This window comes from Pipra filicauda, unplaced genomic scaffold (assembly GCF_003945595.2).
Source record: "Pipra filicauda isolate LSUMZ 115617 unplaced genomic scaffold, ASM394559v2 scaffold2_size9829703_pilon, whole genome shotgun sequence".
Taxonomy (NCBI): Eukaryota; Metazoa; Chordata; class Aves; order Passeriformes; family Pipridae; genus Pipra; species Pipra filicauda.
Window position 1 is genome coordinate 3,585,825 of NW_024104421.1, and position 22,008 is coordinate 3,607,832.

General features: G+C 37.3%; 1 protein-coding gene across 13 annotated transcripts in view; it reads right to left on the bottom strand.

The window, feature by feature from the left end:
• The window catches only part of ERC1 (ELKS/RAB6-interacting/CAST family member 1), a 288,797-nt gene that overhangs the window by 135,282 nt on the left and 131,507 nt on the right, over positions 1-22,008 (bottom strand). For 10 of the 13 annotated variants that reach the window (XM_039383120.1, XM_039383128.1, XM_039383123.1 and 7 more), the window contains one exon: positions 19,345-19,356. The exons of the other annotated variants lie outside the window; for them this stretch is intronic. In XM_039383120.1, coding sequence (XP_039239054.1) covers positions 19,345-19,356 — 12 coding nt within the window. The remainder of the gene's footprint in view (positions 1-19,344; positions 19,357-22,008) is intronic. 13 annotated transcript variants of the gene reach the window in all.

Below are 22,008 nucleotides of genomic sequence, written 5' to 3' on the forward strand. Positions count from 1 at the left end.
AGTCAGCGCAGAAAATAAAAATATGTCAGCCCAATACACTCAATTCTGTATGAGAATTTTTATTCAACTTCTAAATTAAAATTAGCAGAATTAATTATTTTTTATAAACTTGCAAAGCCAGATTCATCTATTAGGAAACTGGTCTTTGATTCTCTAAACTATTAATTAGGTAAGAGACAACAATATTAATAAAGCCAAAACCCTCATCAAAGTATGTCTGAATTTGATAATCTCCTGAATGGTCCAAAACATTTTCAAACAAAATACATATTTCAAAGAAAGGAATAATTATAAGAATATTATATAATATATACTATTGACATCCACCTTCTCATGTCTGAACCAAAATTAATGTCTTTCTAATGTATTAGGTAGATATTTTGAGACAAACTCAAACTTTCATAAACTTAAAACATGACCTAGTGCTTGTAATACTAAAGCTTCAACTAGACAGCTTGCTCAAAGCCATATTCAAGCTGGCTTTGAATCAACTATGGTGCAAGATACAACTATCACTCCATACCTTTTATGTGAAAAAGCAACAAAAGTTGGGCAATAAACCTTTCAAATTATACAGGTATCTATGGCATGAGCTAAAATTTCCCCAACTATTTAACTACACAAAACTGAGGGGGTGACGTGAAACTCCAAATCTATAAACCTAAAAGGCTTGGAGTCAACTGATGCATGAAAGTACATCTCATCCCATCTCAGTGCCCATGGTACTAAATGGTAATTCTCACTTTTACAACACTTCATGCAGATAATCATGTAAAAGGTTCAGCATCTACAAGTCCACAGCCCTTGAACACTCGCACCAAGAAAGTTCTGTGAAACCCTGAAGACTTCATACTGTGATTCTGTAAAGAATGCTTTCTTCTCTGCCAGATAACCTTCAGTCTTCAAAGCCAGATTCAAAGAATCCTCTTTTTATATATGTGAATCATATTTAGAAATATTTAAATACACACACACATATTTTTAATGGCATGAGAACTCAGAAGCTTGCTTAATAAGAATCACCCAACTCACTGTTCAGTAAGATAGTTTTGTTGCTGTTTTAAATACTGCAATACGGGTGTCTGTCAGAGAACAATTTCATCTTCACACCACCACTGCACAATGTGCAGAACTGGACCACATGCTGAACTGGAACAATAAGATAAAACACAGCAAGTACGTGTCTTAAGTGAGCATGCTGCAACTGGTACATTTTATGAGGACAGATTCAAGAGGAAAATTTTTCATAATATATGTGCACAAGGAAGCTAATTAGGACTGAAGAAAGAAACAAAGCACTGGAATTCCCATAGTTTAGGAGACTCATTTCGTAAACTTAATGTTCTTTTAACTCTTTTGAATGCAATTGCACATATATATAGCACATAGCCCTATCAAAGGGACAGTAGAGTTTTAAAGAAATCCCTAATCTGTAAGAGTATTTTTATTAAACCAGAAAAAAACCCCACAAGATTAAAGACAGCAAAAAGAGAATGAATTATTTACAATTATGGCAACAGCTTAGAGATTTATGAATGTTTTCTAGAAAGCATTACTATTTACATGTACAGCAACTGAGCAAACACCAGTTTGCAATGTGCATGCAGAATTCTCATCAAAGAGTAAATGAATTTCTGAGAGACACAGAGCATTAACCATTACCATAAGTACTTATTCACATTGGAATATCTTTTTAAACTGAGACAACAAAGAGAATGATGGTGATTCTAACAAAAGTTGTTGAGGCAGTTCATGCTCAATGAGACAAAGCTTTAAAGAGGGATGCCACTGGAACCAGCAGAAACAATAACAACACTACAAAAGCATCTCAGAAGATGTTTATTCTCAGAGCCATTTCAAATCAAATAACAGAAACTGTTCTACAGTCATATATGAAAGAAGAAAAATCTAATGAGAATGTTTATTATGTCGAATTACTGTGAAGAATCCCACCCATTTTGGAAATAAAAATTTCTTTTGCATTTTTAATAGCAATTTCCAGATAATCACTTTTTTTGATGTACAGCTTCTAAAAAATTTTGCACTCAAAAGTGGAAACCCTTCTCCATTACTTTGAATTTTTCTCCATTTCACAATGTGTCATGCCAAGCACTGTTACAATGGGATATATTAGACTAAAGGAATTAGAATCAAATTCATGCTTTTGATTTGAAAATATAAATCCCGAAGTCTTTCAACTAAAGAGAAGCAAAGATTTTCAGAATTAATAATTTCACATCCTTTGATTTTGGCCATACGCCTGCTAAAAAAGTCCCTAAGATTTCTCAATCTGGACACTGAAAATAGCTGTTAATTTCTATGATTTTACTTTTTCTTTAATGAAACAAAGCTGCACCACTTTAAAAAAGCAACACCTTCCACTTCTCTATGAAATCCTTGAATTTCCAGTGATGAGGGATTAGCCAAACACCATGAGGAATAAAGTCAAATAATCACAATAAGCAATAAAAACTTTCAGATGAGAAGACTTCACACTTTATAATAATTTAAAAACAGGAAGACGAGTATAAATAATGGAAGACCAGTGGACCACCAAGCATTCCTGAAAAGTGGAAATGCTACCTGTCAGTCCTTGGGAAGAGTTTTCCTCCCTAATAATACCAACTGGCATACAGGCCCTACTATTTATTAAGGCTTTTATGAAATTATTTTTTCTGCACTAATGTCAATATTTTTTGCATTTTAACACTAACCTCATTATCATTTACTGTAATGCACATCAGCATATATAGCTGCTAATTCTGTAGTGAAAGCTATTATCCTCACCTGGTTATCTTTTCTGCCATAACTCTTGTAAAAGAAGAGTTGATAAAAATGTTAACTGAAAATATGCATAAGTTAATTTGAATTTTAATATCACATTCCTTCACATTTATGTGCCTAACACACAACAGTGTTTTTACAATAATACAACTCAAGTAAACATTTACAATGCTTTTGAACCAGCACAGCAGCTTCCCTTCAATATAAAATGTATACACACATACTATGTTTCACACAATGCATACACACACTAGGAAGAAACACACAGAGCTTGTGCACTGCTATAGAAGCAGCCTGTTTTACTAATCTGACTGAGGCACTCAGAAAATATTTCTATGTGTCAGTCAGCCATGTCAGAAAGATTGCTTAGCTCCAGCCTTCATTGCTGTAGCATTACCACCACCCACAGGACAGTCCACTGTTGCTGCAGCTACTAATCCTGATGGACAGATGAACTTCAGTCTCTTTAAAGTACACTTTGCTCCTCAACACAAGTTACAACTGACAACAATAGTCAGTATTACTGGAAAAACCTGCACGGGAAACTGTATGCAATGAACTAATACATTATTTAGCTTAAAATTGCCAAATGTGTCTTGTGTGATGAAATATTAGATTCTACAATGTATAGTACAGAATCATAAATATTTCAAGTCGGCAGGGACCTGTAAGGATCACCAAGTCCACCTCCATGCTTGTTGCAGGACTACCTAAAACTAAACTATATGGACTAAGAGCATCATCCAGACACTCCTTGAAATCTGTCAGGCTTGGTGCTGTGACCACTTCCCTGAGCAGCCTGTTCCAGTGCCCAATCACCTCACAGCAAAGAGCCTGTTCCTAATGTCCAACTTGAACTTCCTCTGATGTAGCTTCATTCCACTTCCCCATGTCCTATTGCTGGTCACCAGAGAGAGGAGATCAGCACCTCCACTGCCCTCCTTGAGGAAGGTGATATCATTGCATAAGATCTCAAAGCACTTTGTAGTCCTAAGAGACACAGAGAAGTAAAGACCACAAAACAGTAATTCAGGTCAGAGTGCAAAACATGCTATAATAGGAAAAAATTACAGAAGGAGATGCTGGAAGGCAGGAAACAACCAGCTAAGTTGTCCAGACCTTTATTAGCAGTCTTGTTTTTAATGATTAGATGGGTGAGAGAACCAGGAAATTTTTACTGGAAATAAATTAACGACATCAACACAATGGGATGCCTGTGATCTGAGCTGGACTGATGTAACCTCACAGGACAGCGTCCAACTGAATACATTTACCCCACAATTTCCTTTATAATTTCTTTGTTTTTAAGGTCTGCCCACACAAAATATTTTAGCTGGCTATATCGTTACACATAACTTAGGAATTTAAAAGGTAATGAATGCAGTGACACAGCTGAGTTGTTTGGGGGTTTTTTGTTTTGTTTTTGGTTTCTTTGTAGTTTTGGTACACAGAAAATATTTACATTCTGGGACATGTAACAGAAGGAAACCAAAGAGAAACTCTTCCCAAAAATGCTACTTCGTTTTGAAAATTAGAAGAAAACCTGTTCTGAAAGGTTTTGCTTTGGCTTTCAGTTCCTCAAAAGTCACCTGCCCTTACCAGTGGTTAGTCACCAAACCATGGAGAATAAAGGTAGTGTTTGGAAGGCCTAATTGCTTACGATGAAGAAAAAGAAAGTAATGAAAGGAAGGTAAATAAGTGATCAAGGAAACAGCACTGACCACATCACACAGTCCCATCACCACAACTGGGTGCCTGATTGACAGTCAAAGGAAAGTTGCAAAAGGTTGAACTAAGTTCCTTATCTTATGCACTGAAAAATCAGGATCAGGGGAATGACACACTGCTGAAGATCTACATGGAATTCTGTATGGGTGGGTTTATTTTTTTTTTACTACAGTAAGCACTATTTGGGCCTTTTTCTTTGCTTTATTGGGCTGTATCTAGCAATCCCAGCTTCCTAACAATCCCTAAACACTGTAATAATGCCAAAAAACCGGTGCATTTAATTACCAACTAAAAGAAATAATTTCATTATGGTTTACAAACAGCTTGGTTAAATATTACTGCCTCTGTTGCACTCTGCATCCAAGCTAAAAGACCAATCACCATAGTTACAATGAGCTGGTTTTGTTCAGCACTCAGTTACCTCTTCTGCCTGAGAACTTCTCCCAAAATCTCTCATCATTTTGTTACACTGCTCCTTGCTGTTCTGTGCCATTTATATGACAAGGTAACATATGCCAATGAAAATATTAACAGACCTTGAAAATTTAACTGTTCTGCTGTATATGAGTCAAGTTGTCCCACGGTGGCTTTAAGAGATGGGGGGTAGACTTCATTTCCTGAGGCCAGGAAACTTTGACTTTTAAAAACAAAATATGTGTTCAGGTCAGCACTGGAGGAGGCAAGGGATGAAGATTAGAAAGCTGTGGGAAACTAGCTTATCCCAAATTTCAGGAATATTAGACTAACAGCGTCTGAATCAAGAGGTGCTGAAGTCGAAGACTAGAAGCAGATCTCAAATTTACACTGGTCACTGTCATTCTTCAGTATTAAGAATTATCTGCACAATATCAATGCACACTTCTTGATGCAGTCAGCACATTAGCCAGCACATCTCTCACTCCAGCTTAAACAACATGAAGATTTTCTTCCAAAAAACAGCTGATGGGAGTAGATGGGAAGGGGGACCACATGTCATATGAATCTAAAACCTCAGTATAATCAAAATGTTATCCAAACCCTCCTATAATTTAGAAACACCTCAGAAAAGAAACCTATCACTTGAATCATTATCAATACATAAAGTTTATCAAGTAATAAGGTGTCACAAGTTATGAATGCTCCAAAGGATGTTTCATGAGGGGATATTGGCAAGTCCTAACCGGAAACAGCTACCAGCCTGCACTACAGATAACTGCACCAAGGTACTACCCTTAAACATAACTTCTTTATGAGTAATTAAAGGCCTTCAACCTCAGTTTCAAGCTTCTCTGAGAATAAATCTGTTAATGGTCAAATGCAACCACCTCCTACATTTTGCCATATAATGCAAAACTACAAGTTAATACAGTTTCAAATAAAGTTTTTCTCTTCTGGTATTAATATCTGATTCAGTGTAGCAGAAGACTAAGAAATATGATCAAAACCACACAGACTTAATCTGAATGCTACAGATGCTTGCCCTGTGAAATTTTATTTCTCAGTGATCAGTAGGGAACACACATTCATGGAAAAACTTTACTTCATGGTAAGCGAAATGATGCAGCATCAAGAGTCAGCGAATTTAGAGACAGGTACATCATAAATACATTAACAGAAAAAGAAATCTAACCAAGGATGAAATGTCTTGAATGCATGCTCCAAGTACTATCAAACTAAACTATTTCAGAGAAAAGAAACCTTTTCCCTTCAATCTCTTAATTGAACAAAACCAGAATTAACCAGGCTGCTCTCCTGTCATGAGGGTAGCAGCCCAGCTACGCACAAACAGCGGTAAAGTCAAATGTTGTTGTCTGAGTATTCCTCAAAAAAAAAACAACAAAAAAAAGAAAGAAAATTGCCTTAACCAACTGGCTAAAATCGAGGGATTAACTGCAGAGATTAACAGAAGTGTCTTTGTTTTAGTGCAGCAAGTCCATATCAAACTAAAGCAAACCAAAGGTTCACTTCCAGACAGGGCCAGATACAACACATTAAACCCTCTAAACACTTCAGGTAAACATTTTTAGCACCTCATGTTTTCACTAATCTCTAATTCCAGTTTTGTAGATAAAATCCATTACACCTACTTATTCCTCTAATGTGCAGCTAAAGAAACACTAGTAAAACTAATGTGCAGCTTCCCAACTATTTAAATTCTCAGCACCTACTTACCAGCAAGCAAGCTTTGTAATGAAAATAATGAATATGTTACCATAATTTCATAACTGATGTTAAATTTGAAATCAGACTGCAGAGATTAAATATCAAATTAATTATATGTCAAGTTTGATAACCATTTCTGAAAGCCAACAGCAATTGAACTAGAAAATAAACCTTTAACCTTAAAACCTGGCAACTTTTAGTTTTTATTGAAGTTGGGACCATTAAAAGTACAAACTTCAGCTGAACTCCGAAATAAATCTGGGAAATAATGATATGGGTATTCCTTTGTTAAGAAAAATACTTTAAGGACCTTAATAAAAGCATTCAGTAGTTCAACAAATAAGTTTGTTCTGTTGTATTTTTTCTTCTGCTTTTGTTAATTGAGCAAACAGATGCAAAGCCAAAAATGACATTTATAAAACGGCTGATTAGGCTTTGCTGTGGATTCCTTCCCCCTGCAACACGCTGGGTTAGTTGAATTTGGCCCTTACAGTGTGGGAAGAAGTCCCCAAGGTGCTGTTCTCTTTAACTTCAGTGCACAAACCAACCACCCTGTGAACAGATCACACACAGCCAGTCACTCTCTGCTCAAGAGACCTGCGCCACTTGGCTGAAAGACGTGTTTTCTGAGCGGCAATAAAATCTTCCCTATGAATGGCATTTTATTGAGGTTTCATAGGGTATTTTTCTGATCTAAGATCACACATGTCTTTTTTAACTGCAGTCCCACTAGCCAGAAAAGAAAACAAATCACAATACAGCAGTTGTTTTCTTTCAGGCGGGCATGCGATCTTTTAATTCCTTCTAGAATAATACCTGATACAAATGGTAATTATAAGAAAAATCAAACGTAAAAATCAGCCATTGAAACAAAACAAACAAAAAAAAAATAAAATGTAAGAGAATTTTAAAAGCAGAGCAGTTAAGAAAGAACCATGCTAGAGTAGTTTAAAACATTATATGTATACAAACAAGCTATGAAGAGAGAAAAGTCCTTTCTGAAAATTTGCAGAAATTTGGGATAAGAGCTGAACATTATCCTGTCATCTTGATATACCATATGTTAAAGAATCACACTTTTAAGCTGACAGCTACTGAAAATCCAGTGCTTAGCAAAAGGTATTAAACAGTTGCCAAGGACAAAACCAAAAGCACAATGAATGTAGTAACTCAGTGGAAGAGGATTTCTGATTTTATGTCATTGAAATGCCTAAATAAAAATATGATAATTTAGCTTATCTCCTTAAAACCAACATTGTTTTCAAGAAGAATCTGACAGATTCTCTCTCCAGAGGTGAATTGAACAGTGTTTACCATGTTAGCTATGAAAAAGTATGAAATCTCATCCAAAGATGGTCATTCCTGGAGACTACACTGGGAAAAGTATCCAAAAGGACAGGGCTGAGTGAAAAGTCATGTTATCACACTCCTCAAACTGTACATCTTCCTCACCATGAGAATGTGAGATGGGAAGTATACAGCTCTGTTTTGGGATCCACTGGGTGAGACCAACTTCTGGGAGTGAACAGAGACCACAGTGTCTCTCAGAATGGCATGCCTGGCATATTTTTTTCAGGTGTTTAGCAAACAGATTTACTAAGAGCTATCTCCCCTCATAAAACACATTCTGAAGCAGTGGCTTTGACAGCTCACGTCAGGTCAATATGAAGAGTGCCTACTGAGATGATTTGTTACAGACTTCTGACTGCCTGGCACATGGGGGACAGCAGCATTATTTGTAATAAATACACCACACACTGGGCTGAACAGCCTATATGAACAGTGCAGATGGCTTAGTTCCTCCTTCTCTGATATAGCTGTAACACTGCCTTCTCCATCTGGCAACTGCAGGACTCCAGAACACAGCTAAGGAGTATTTTGCAAATTAAGCAAACACTACTGGGTTTCTGGAGAAGTCAGTGAGTGCTGTAATAGCCTTGGTAATGTGTATGGACAAGGTTACTGGTTAAGGCATTTGAGGAGGGATTTCTGCCATTCCACAGTAACTGCGTTTGCTACAGAACTACAAAATATGTCCATGAGTATTTTGAATACATACATAATTTTTAAATACATTATGAAGGAGAATAGAAGAAAAAAATCCGGTGACAAGATGCCCCATGTGTCAGACATCTGAAATATATTCTCACTGATATCCTTAGAGATCATAAAGTTCACTAATTAAATTAGCTCTAGCCTGGAATATGTACTCAGAAAGATAAATTCTTTATCTTGCCAATTATAATACTCCAGTGAACTACTTTTTATTTGGTGACCTTGAGACAAATGAGGCAAAATTAAGATTTTAATTGAGCTGATCCCCCTATCAGGGCAATTGCCTTGATGTAGCCTGTCACTGAGACATTTTCTGCCTCCCTTCAATGAGCTAATTTTCCAAGTAATTGGAGAACACTTCTAATCATTAGGAAAAATCAGCAAACAACAGCCTCTGCTGTCAAGAAGAATATTCCTAACACAAATATAACATACTTTCTATAAACTGTTTTTTTATATGAAGACATACAAAATGGAGGTTGAGATATATAAGCAGTGTTGAAAATCTAATATACAATTACTGAGGCTGTGGTCAAAACAGGACAGAAATACAAGAGGAGATTTCCAGTCCCTTTCTACCTTGAAATAAAATTTCTCTATCTCTAATTTAAGAAACAACCTTCACTATTCCAAGATGTAGAAGAAAATACACTCCTTCCTCTTTGGAATTTCCAAGAAATCAACTGAAATTCCTTTGAAGGTGGTGTGTTTTTTTTTTCTTGTTGATTGCTTTCTGCTTGTGCAGACAGGTATAAGGAAGAAAGCAGTAGTGTAGAGGCCCTTTAAACTAATTAAAAAATTTCAAAGCCATGCTGCTTTAATCAGACCCAGTATGGCTCAAAATTAGAACTTCCGTGCAGATATTTACTAACTAGTAAAAGATATTTATATCTATTTAAAAAAAAAGTATGATAAAGAGATAAAAATAGTCCTGGGGAAGATTACATCTATAATGAAAAAGCAGGAACTCATATGTGTTCCCGAAACTGGGAATAGCATATACTCACCCCTTCTATTTAAAATAATCTTCCAAACGTTTGGCTTTTGTTCACACTATAAGGCTTTTGCCCAAGTTACAAATACGTTTGAAGATTGAAGCATTTAAAAATAGACAGCAGATTCCTTCAGCTATATTTCAGCTGTCATTTGCTCGTGCTATCCAAGCATACTCAAAATGAACATGGAAATAAGCAGTCAAAGGAAAACAAACTGTCAAAAACTGTGTGCCAGGCCCCATCTCTTTGAGTACACATCTGCATATGCCATATTAAAATGAGAAATCTCTGCTGAAAGCAAGAGACACAAGAAAGGGAAGAAGGCATGTCATAAACTAAGGCGTGAAAAACCACAGTTATTTGCATCTCTCTGATAATCTTTATATAATGTCACTGCATGGTGCCTACAAAAGCTCTGCCTATTGCTTATACAGTAGGGAACAGTCTCTTTGATTGGGAGATATGAGCATGAAACTTTTCCTTTAAGAAGAAATGGCATTAAATGTAGCAGTCATTACATAAGTGTCGTACTCCAAATACACCAGGAAAATCCATTTCTTTTCACACTCCAAGTCAGTGGCCACTTTTGCAGCATGAAGTGTCATTTTACAGTAGCATAATAAAGTTTTTACTAGCAACTTCATTTAATGCTTTCTCCCATTTTCTTTTATACAGGACGACCTTGAAGTAAATAATGGAAAAGAAAAGAAAGATTTTTTTGTACAAGGGGCAAGAGGAGCAAGCAAGTAATGCTAAAAGAAAAGACACCATAGACTGAGTTACTGATCCTTTAAAATACACTGACATACCAAATATTGAAAAAGTGTTTGCTCTGATATCTTTTACATATACTCCTAGAAGGAGTTAATAATAACAAAATTTATTTCTAAGTTGTCTATTTGGTTTTCTAAGTGAAACTGCCAACACGTTCTGCTGATTATCTATAAAAGTGAAAAATTATACACTGAAAAGTGAAGTGAATGTGTATATCTAGCTAGTAGTCAGTTTTAAGTTAACAACATTAGTACTATTATTTATTTGGTACAAGTACCTGAGGAATTCAAGTACATCCTGCAAAACCAGCTGAAAACTCAACAGAAGACACTTGTTTTAAAACATCACAGACTTAATGAACTAAAGTGAGCATATAATGCAGATTATAAGAGAGCAAGGCAAGCCACTGGAAAGAACCAAGGATGAACACAATATTGGTAAAAGAGAAAATGTATGACAGGAGATGCTCCCAAAATAACGCATTTTCAAAGATACAGCATCCCCACTGAAGCTTGCATGGGTAAGATTCTTTATCCTTACAGATACTCATAGGGTAAAGCTGCATTATGTCACCTCTCTTTTAGTTCCCAGCATGTGGGACTTCATCAAACATGGCATGACCAACTCGAGACACTAAAAAAGCAAGGGAAGTTTGCAGACAATCTGAGTTTTGCTGGCACTCAGAACAGAAACAATCTGGTCATGGCTGTTAGCACCAGTGGGCCTGAAAAAGCCAAAAGTTGGACTGATGCTGAAAGCAAAGGAGGACAACATGTGCTTTTCAGAACTACCATCTGGTGAGTTACAGTAAATCCATGGCTTTGAGAAATCACAGGTTTACATGCTAGGAGAGAGCTGAGCAATACAGGAGAGTAGGAACTAGTAGGAAAGCAGCCTCACTTCTCTGTTGGGTTGGCACCTTTTGTCAAGGCTGGCACCGAGCACACCAGCTTGGCAACTGCCAGTTGTTGGCAGCTGTAATTTCTGGGACCAAATGAAGCTCTTCTTGTCCATCTACAGAGAGCATTTTGCAACTCAAGTTTGCAATTTGCGCTCAGTCTTGTTTTTTTTATAAAAAGAATGAAGTTACTTGTAATGATGAAGTTCATTCCAAAATGTTTGAAAGAAGGATGCTGCAGCAGCACCACTCAAACCCCAGTGTCATTCTAAAACTACCAACATGCTTAATCCCAATTTCTACCAGATCTGTCCAGTACTGTAAATAGATGCATACCAATGTTCCATGTAAAAGCACTTTACATTGAATGGAGTGTGCTGGGTCACTAAAGGCATAGGCAGCACTTCACCCCTTGGAGCCAGGAGTTAATTAGTCAGCCATGAACAGAAACTGACAACTGCATAGATTTTGTTCTCCAAGGAAGTGAAAAAAAAATCCATTCCTTTTAATTAAGAAGAACATCCTATCTGCTGGATAAGAAGGAAATTAAGTAAGTTACTGAGAGCATGATTAAATCTGTCTGAATTGCCTGGGGTACTTCAAGAGGACTGGCTAGAAAAGCTGACATATTCCAGCACAGAAGGGCCCTCTATTGTTTGCAAATGAAGAACATGTTATGCAGAAGGAGGGAATACTTGACTACACCACCCTGTGAGAACAATGAAATGGAAGAGAGCCACAGAAGAGAAAGGAAAAGGGGGGAAAAAAGATCTTATAATTTAACCTTAGTCTAGGAATGTTCAGCATGTTTTTATCTAGCAACATCTCTAAAAGTCTACTTAGGATTTCACGGATAAGAAATGATTTTCATTTTACAGTAATGTGATTAAGAGTGATTTCAAATTAATTGAGTGACAGCAACAGAAGTGTCCACTGGTTCTATAAACCGTATGAAATATCTATGCTTATCTAGCATATTTTTCATCCAAAAGATCAGGAATTATTTGCAGATAAGGTGCACAGGTCTGTTAGGAAAGCTGGTTTCACAAGAATGAGGATGGAAAATATTAGTTAAGTGACCAGTGAAGAAATGCTCTCAGTTGGCAAGATAAGTACGGAAAGGCACATCTGAAACATGAGGGTTCCAATGTCCCCATCTGAGGCAGTGAGGTCACCTTGTGAGCAGGTCAGAAATGGAACCTGAACTTCACAAGTAACACAAGAACAAAAGATTTCAGTTTAGGCACAGGCACAGACTAAACACACGAGAAGTGACTTCCCAGCCAGCTGAAAATCTCACAGCAGAAAAATGTTGCCTCAACAAGGGAGCTGAGAAGAAAATGCAGGGTCAACTATGATCTATTTTATTTGCCTCCAGCCTGAGCAAGATAAAAGATGTGAAAAAGAGGGATGTGCAAACTGCAAATGGAAAATGGTTCTGTCAACCTGAATGACAAGACATAACAGAAAACCTGGTAACTACAAAGGCAGAACAGTAACCCCTCACTGTCTCAGTCTAAGCTCTCAGTCAGCAAGAGCAACTTATGGAGAACATAAAAAAAGAATTCAAAATATAATTTCCAACTTTATCTTCTTTGATTCTATTAAGAGCAATAAGGTTTGAGAGTATCTGTGTTTAGGGATGGGGAAGAAAGTGAGAGCAATACTAGAAATTTTGAAAGAAAAAATGTCTGGGTAAATTATTATTCATGAAAAGTCTATTAATACCACACTGACATATATCACAGTGATACATTATCCCAGAAAGAATAAATTCTTTTCAAAATTGTTTAAAAACTGAAAATACAAGAAGAAATTTTCCAGAAATAAAAGTTCAGTGGACCCGCACATATTTTTCTTACTCCTTTCTTTTCTTACAGCTGTATAGTGCTATGAGATAACAAGAAAACTTTTGTTTATCCTGTTTTACTGGGTCTCTATTATGCAGCACATTCTTACCAAAACCACACAGAAACGGTAGAGCTTGTCCTAGAATACAGAGTAACTCACCACAGCAAGTTAGAATCACGGAGTAATTTTGGTTGGAGTGACCTCTGAAGATCACCCTGGTTCAATACCTTTCTCAAAACAAGGCCAAATTAGAGCAGGTTGGCCCTACCTTTGTTCAGATGAGTTTTGATGATCTCCAGTGTTGACGACTCCTCAGCCTCTCTGGACACGTTTCCATATCTAACTGATCACTGTGAATTTTTTCTGCCAATTATCTCATTGGGACTTACATTGGAACAACCTGCAATTTGTGTCTGTTGCTTCTCCACCTTTTACTGAACATGTCTGAGAAGAGCCTGACTCTGTTTTCCCTGGCCCTTCCCATTAGACAGCTGAAAGACCACAGTATGGTCTCCCACGAGGCTCCTCTTCCCAGGCTGGAACATAGTTCTCTCTACCCCTCCTTGCATGTCATGTGCTGTAGCATCTTCTCATCTCACCAGCCTGCCTGTTGGACTCAGTCCATTGTATACTCCCCATAACCACTCCCCTCAGTTTGTTATCATCCATGAAATTATTGAAGGTGTGTTGTGTCCCATCATCCACATCACTAAAAAGACACTGAGCACTGCTGATTGCCCTCTGAGCCAGTCATCTCATCACTGAAGGCAATCAGGTTGGTCAGGCATGATTTGCCCTTGTAAATCCATACTGCCTGTTCCCTATCACCTCCTTTTCCTTCAGGTGCTTGCAGGTGACTTTGAGGATCTGCTCCAAAACCCTCCCAGCATATGAAGTTATACTGATTGGCCTGCAATTCCCCAGATCCTCCTTCTCATCCTTCCTGAGGATGGGTGTGATGTTTTCCAGCCATGAGGAACTCTCCCTGAAAGCCATGAGCTTTTGAAGATGATAGGAAGAGTCCTTGCTATGATATCAGCTGGCTCCCTCAGCAACCTTGTATGTATCTGATCCAATTCCATCAACCTGCATATTTCTAATTTGTATAAATGGCCTGTAACTTGGTCTTCCAATTCTCTGGGTAATGCTTCAGTCCTGCACACTCTGCCACTACACTCAAGGATCTGAAAAGAGTCCTTACCAGTAAAACAGGAGGAAAAGCAGCTGCTGAGCTCTTCACCCTTTTCACTGACCTTTTAAAAAGGTCTCCTGCCCAGCTGAGTTCTCTGTATCGTATTAATGCTGAGCCCAGGATCCATTAAAGCTTGTGGTACTGTCAGTTATGGAATTGTTTGCACCATGACTATTTTACCATAGATATATACTACATTCACTGTCTGTCCATAAACTTACCTGGCTTTTAGAGTTTTAGTAGAAATAAAAATCTAGCCATTGGGGAGGGGGGATATAACATTTTGCACAGAAGTCAGCCATTAAAGAAGAAAAATAACCTTCAGATTTTATTCCTTTGACTAAATGTGATGTGACACATATGGGTTAGTCAAAATGTTTAATGTTGCACGAAGTTTGAATGATCATTTCAGTTAATCTTCTGAGGATGACATGCTAGGTAATTTGTTAACTTTGGGATATATGAACATAGACACAATGTTTTCTAAAAATAATGTTGTCTTTCAATGTTTCAAATAGTATGGTAAAAAAACCCGCTTTTTTGTTATATCTGAAAAAAAGCAAATTGTGAAGGATTTCTCTAATCTCTCAGAGCATTTGACTCTGATCTCTTCAAAATTCACACTGATCAGCATACTGATGACAGACAAACATCTTCCCTAGTGCCATATCCAGTCATGTGTCTTTCTAATGCTGCCTCAGTTCAAATCCCCACAGGAAAGCTGCACCCTTTGTGAATACATGTGCTGAAAACAAAGCAACAACACAAAAAGAAAAACAACTCATCAGTGTTGCCTATAATTAAATTAATTTCAGCAGGTAGTAGGAAACAGATCATGCAAGACTGCAGAAAAGTGAGAATTCTGACATGATGTACAGCTGTGAATAATTTTGCTTTAAAAAGATGCAGTCAAATAAGGCAAGAAAAGAGGGCCTTTGACAGAAAAGGTACAGGTTCCACTTCAAACGGAGGAGGAAAGCTCTGATAATCACTATACCTAAAGCAAATTTGAAAGGCTATGCCAGTGACTTGTTTTAGGAAAACCACAGTTCTGTTTTGTCCCTACTCATCACCACTCAACCTTCACAGCCAAGTCGGATGCCTTCATTTCATCCTTTACCCACTATCATCTCTAAGATGCCTTACTTCTCACTCTCAAGGACAGACAATTCTTGCAAAGCAGAGTACTTTTTCATATAAAGAATTCCATAAAACTGTTTTTAGTCTAAGTAGAACTAAAGAAAATATATATTGGATAGAAAACAACTATTAGAGATTGTTAGTTTTTAGAGAAAGCCATGGAAATTTAGGTGGAAACTTCTCTGAAGACAATGTTTTTGTCTCTGCTGAGCTAAAACTAACCGTTGCTGACTCAACATGCTTGAAATTTTTATCACCTCCTGACTGTTTAATGACCGACATTGTGGCAGAATGAAGACCTTGAGTCTTCTGCAGGTATGAAACTAAAGAGCCAATGACACTTCCAGTGAAATTTCTCCTGACTGCCCTGGCACTTGCTCGGTCCTCAGATCCACAGCTTCCTGGATGTACATCATATGAGTCACTGTATAAATGTATTTCCAGCATATTGAAAAAAACCCACAAGTCCCATAGACTAGATCCCTGTAACTAACTACCCTTTTTAAAAAAAAAACAAAACAATTATTGAATAGTATCCTGAGCTTCCTGAACTTGCTTAACTTTTTATGCAATATTATCTGTCATTTTCTTATAGAAAGATGACTATGTTTCAAATATTTCTTCGGTGGTTAGACATGTTCCGTTTAATATAAATTTAGGACTCTGGAAAAAGGACTGAAATAATCCCCTCAGATTTAGTATTTTGTTTTTACTTTGATTTTATAAGGCTACACTTGGGTTGTTACACTGACATTTAACTTTACATGGACACTCTTAGGAGACTTTTATCTGGATTCATGCCACCAGCCTGCACTCATCTAATCACCAAGCCACCACTTTGCTTGTGGAAATAAGGTTTACAGTATTTTATCATTACTTATAGCATCCAATTCTCACTGGTGTAGCAAAAAATCCAGAAAACTTTAAGAACTGGATTACTTGCTTCAAAAGATGACAGACAGTACACTGAAAGACAAGCCTCCTGTGGGAGGCCTCCTGTCCAGTTAAGCTGATTGTTACCCAATTTGGAGCTGTAAATCTTACTTTTGCTTTATCAGTATAGCTCATTCTTTCTGTGAAAAAAGACCAACTTAAAAGAACTGTAGCATATGACTTCGTGGTATTTTTCTTTTTTTCTTTTTTTTTTCCACTGATGCAGGTAATAACATCAAAATAGCATTATTTGGCTTGTTACTCTTCAACTCAGCCAGCGTTGGGTAGCTCTTCATGTAAAGCTGTCATCAACAGAGACGCTTAGCAAAAACTCCTTATGCAAAACTGCTTTAATCCCCACGTTTTCCAAGGCTATTTTATTTACTGTGAATCAGCATGACATTCACTCTAGGTCCTTAAGACTTCTGAGCAGTAAGTACATGTCATAACAGTAACAGTGATGTGGATTACAGTGTTATATTCTGATTCTCTGAGTTTATCAACAGGAGAGAGATGATGAAAGCTTAATGGATAGATCAGAAAATTCAGAGGTACTGCATTGACTACAGTAAGCAAAGCTATTCTTGATGAGATCAGATATAATATACTCTAATATAGAGTATTTCTTTTTGTTTCTCGAAGACAGACATACCTAGCACATTTTTCACATAGTCAGTTCTTTTCCAGGAGACACATCTGCTTTGATGTCTGAAAAAAAATAACTGCTTTATATAATTCAGAGAAAAACAAAGTTTTGGCTCCCACAGTATCTTCTAAGGCAAAATGTAACTTCACAGAAGAGCTATTTCTTCACACGTTGCAGTTAATGGTAATTAGGCAAACTCTGAAATACATAGGAAAGAAAATGAGTGGTACTGCAACCCCTATAATGTTTCTGTTTGTCTTTAGAAGAATCTTTTACCTTTGTTTCCTGGCCAGTAGGAATTTTGTAGTTCCAAGAGGAGTCATTCCACCTATTTCCTTACAGTCTGGATTCATTTTAACCAATATATGAAAGCCTCAGCAACTAACCATCCTAGCAATTAATTTTAAGAATAAAAAAAAGTAACACCACAAAAAAAAATCAATAAAACCATTGGGAAACTATGAGGACAGAATGAACAATCTCTTTAATATCTTACCAGAAAACTCTTCAAAGTTCCTAACAGTTGGCCACCTCAAACCACAGCCATATCTTTTCTAGCCAAATTTTACAATATGCTCTGAATGAGAGAAATGAAAGTTATCATCACATTGCTTGGAAAAGGAGAAATCACACCAAATCTTAGAAGAATCCACACCAAAGCCAGACCCTAAAATTGTTTCCCCTCTTGTTCATCGTGAATTCCAGCACAGGCGCAGGTACTGAGAAAAGCCTAAAGCCACCTGGATTGAATCAGAAACAGCTTTGACAGATTTATTCCATAACATCTAGGACTTGATCAGCCAGACAAAGCACACCAAGCTCCATTCACGGTGGTAACCAGCAAATACAGACTGGCCAACAGAGTCCTGCTCGTGCAGGAAAAGACGTGTTTATTTCAGAGGAGAACGCTCACAGGGCAGAAAAACTTCCTGCCAGTTGCGTTCTTTGGGAACTGAAGAAAAAGGGTCGTTCCAGGACAGCCCTCCTCTCCCCAGCAATTACAAGTATGCCAGCATGATACACTGAATATGGAAGGTATTGATGGACAACAACATGATTAACTTCCAATCTTTTTCCAGTCTGTGGGAGGAAGGAAAATACGCAGACAAGGCCACAAGTGCAACGTCTGTGCCAAACCAAGGTCAGAACGCCGACACAATTTAAAGGCGTCAGCAGCACTGCAGCAGTGGGGGATTCCGCTCACCACCACATTTTTCAGTGTTAAACACAAATAGGAAAGTCAGATTTTGGTTGATAACTCAGAATTTTAGTCATTAAGTAGTGGCTTCCTGGGCAAAGACACTGCCTGAAACACTTATGACCATTCCTTTGTCAGCAGTCACGGACACCTTCTAACAAACAGATTTCATCAGCAAACACTAGAATCCAAAATGGTTTCAGAGCCTTTCAGAGGCAACTGGGAGTCAGTAGATGATGCAGTCTGACTTGTATTATGTACACCATAGAAATTCACTCCAAGCTACTCTACTGAAATCCCAAAATCTATGATTAGTAACTGCTTTTAAAATATAAAAGTAGAAAAATGATCCATGGCTGAAAGAGTCAAAACATGTTGTCTCTTGGTAAGGTTTTTTCAGTAGTTTATCAGTTTGTGCTTTCAACAAATTTATCCTCTTGCTAATTTACTTATCTTTAGCCCTCAGCTCTTAGTTCTTTCTGACAGCACAGTACACTCAAAATGCACCAAAACTAGTTCTGCAATATCACTGCAAGGTTTCAGGCACAGAAGAAATGATAAAACCCAACAGTTAAAGTACATATGACTAGTATTTTAAAGGAACCGATTTTGCACTCAACAGCATGTAATGTATCAAAGAACATGGCTAATAGCCAATCTTTTTTCTTCTTAAAGTAACAGATAAACCCAGTAATATTTAAACTCTTGCTTCAGCTTCCCGTTTCTGTATTTTTTTCCCTTTAAAGGCATCACTAGTTACTCTTCCCCTTTCTTCCTAGTGCACAACAACATTGATTTACAATGGTTTGATACAAATTCTTTCCTTCAAGTACACGTTTCTTCTAAACATACACCCTATTCAACCCATCCTCCTACACAGAGACCTAACTAAATGTCTGATCTTTTATTTTGCCATCATGTAATTTGATGTGCAATCTTCTCCAAGATCTCAATTTTAGCTGAATAGACAACAGTTTTATAAACACCCCTTTAAAAGCGAATACTGACCTTGAGGTGAGGCTGAAGGAAGCAGCAAATCCAGGAAGGAGATGCGAAAGAGAAAGAGTTAAGAGTTTGTGAAAACAGTGTCCAGAGATAAAGCAGTTCAAGAATAAAGGACAAAACAAGCAGATATAAATCAGGTAATGACACACAGACACACAGTCCTTCACAAACACAGAGCTGCATGTTTTATAGACATCTAATTAAAAAAAAAAAAAAAGAACAAGAAAGAAAAGAAAAAAAGGACCTTTACATTAGATTACACCATTTCAATTAGAGGTAACTTTCTACAGAGAAAATAGTCTCCAATATAAAACAGTTCTTGGAAAAAGGAAATAAGCTGACTATAGAAAACTCTGGATTTAAATCACATCATCAGCAAGTATCCTTCTTCCAGAATTCTAACAAACATTTTGAAAATATGGAGTTTGACTATCCAAGATGAAACCTCATGTGTTCCTTTATGCCATCTTCTAGGGGCTTATTTTCTCTCCATGAGCAAGACACACATTTTTTTCAGTTTTCCTGCAGATGATCCCGACTTGTTGGACAGGAAGGAAAAAAACCCCAACCACGGAGTAAAGTCTTCAAGACCTGAAGACTTGTCAAAGGTAAAAGTTCATCCTTCTTAATTTTGACATTGAACACACCCTTCCAAAGAGAAACAAAATAAGCATCTGTTTCTTCTTCCTGCCATATAATTCTCCTGTATAAGGTGCAATCTAAAAACAATAATGACCAAACAGGCATATTTTGGACAGTTCTCTCCAACATTGTTCAACAGCAGAATTGACCAAGACAAAATGCTGGAGTCCCCTGCATAACGTGAGGTCCCATAGGTTCATTATTGCTTTTTTTTTTCCCCCCCAAATGTCTCCAATATCTTTCATAGGCATCTGCTGGCAATTTCACTGATAACACCCAGGGAAGGCAACAAGGAGCCATAAACACAGAGCTTTTAATCTCCGTTTAAATTTGATGCTTTTTCAGTCAATAGAAGAGAGGTGAAGTAAATGTCCTTCTGTCCCAAGTGGCAATTTGGCTTCTACGACACACGTTGTACTTCTCCCATGACAAAATTTCGCTCTAAAAAGGCAGGATATGGTCTGGAGAAAAATATTTCTATAGGATAGGCTAACTGCTATGTTCTTTATTACTCTCGGTATATGGAGGCATGTAAATGAAATTTGAAGTCCTTATTTCTGGCATAAATTTTACTATCAACCATGCAGGGTATTGGATTTGTACAAGCAGCTGTTGTTGGTCTGTAACAGATTAACTAGTGTAAAGGTACTTTTCTTTGGCTTCTAAACTAACATTCTTCCAATCAAGCTCTTCAAGGACAGCTGTTGTAAAGGCTGTGCTATTTGGAGATTCTGGGAAAGATGAGACTTGTAAAATGCCAAATACCACATCTTTGATCTTGAAGCAGGTTATAATGTTCCAAAAGCCTCAGTTAATTCATACAGAAAAACGAGTAACTAATTCTGACTGAAATTCAACAAATTTAACAAAAGAGAAGAAAAAAGTGAAAATAAACACTTGGTTAGATATGGGAATAAATAAGGTATGGGAAAAAAAGGTTCACTTTTTTTATGACTGTTACCGATTCTAAATTATGAAAATTCAAGACTTCTCAGGGATCCTTTGCCATTCCTGGTTCTATTGTAATGATGTGATATTTTTTCTCCAGTTTAACAGAGAAAAAATGTACAGGCTAGAACTCAGAACAGCCCTGTAGAATTTAAATGAACTGTACCGTTCTTTCAACTGCTATTAAAGGTAGCATCTTTTGCTGGCACAGGATGAAGGCAAAACAGTATGTAAAAAAACTATGCTGAGGTCACTTGCAATTTTCTGTATGCTGCAGAAGTATTATTTAGCCAGCTGCATGGGATTTAAATGGAGAACAATTATTGGTACATCTCCATTTTGTTACGGAATAAATTCTTTCTTCCAAAGAAAAATACATTTTGTGTAATTGCTAGCCCCTTTTTCCCTGGTTTTTTTTACAGGGGTACAAAGTATTTTTTTTTCAAAATGTAGATTTTTAGAATAACCATAATATTTATCCAAGCAAAAATAAGGACTACGTCCGAAAGCACATTAAAACCGGACAAAAATCTGTCCGTGTGCTATCACTGGAACTAAACCCAAGGCAGACACTGGAAACTGTCAGTTATTAGGAAGTAAATGGAGATCTGCCACGGTCTGGAGGTGAAGCCTCAGTGCACGGGGCTCCATCAGTGAAATTGCGCAGAGGAGCACAGCAAGCATCTGCCCCAGGCAGCAGCCCCAAGCAAGCAGGATCAGATCCACACCCACACATGCTCATGGCAGAGCAAAATAACAAGTTTTGGTTCGCACTCTTTCCCTTCGAGCAACGACACACACTTGCAGCATTCCTTACAAGATCCAGCAGCAGCGTTTCTGCCCAGCCCCATTAACTGTGTATTCCGATGCAACAGTCACACAGGGAGATAAGACAATTGTAATGCCAACTGGTAGTCTCAGAGAAAGCCATTTTCCTTTAAAATACCATCTTGTTAATCTTAAAGTTAAAGCCGACTTAAATCTGATCACTGGGCGCGGATCAAAATAGTGAGATGTGAACGCTTCAGTATTTTAATTAAGAAAAATGTATTTTTAAAGCTGTTGATTATTCCAGCT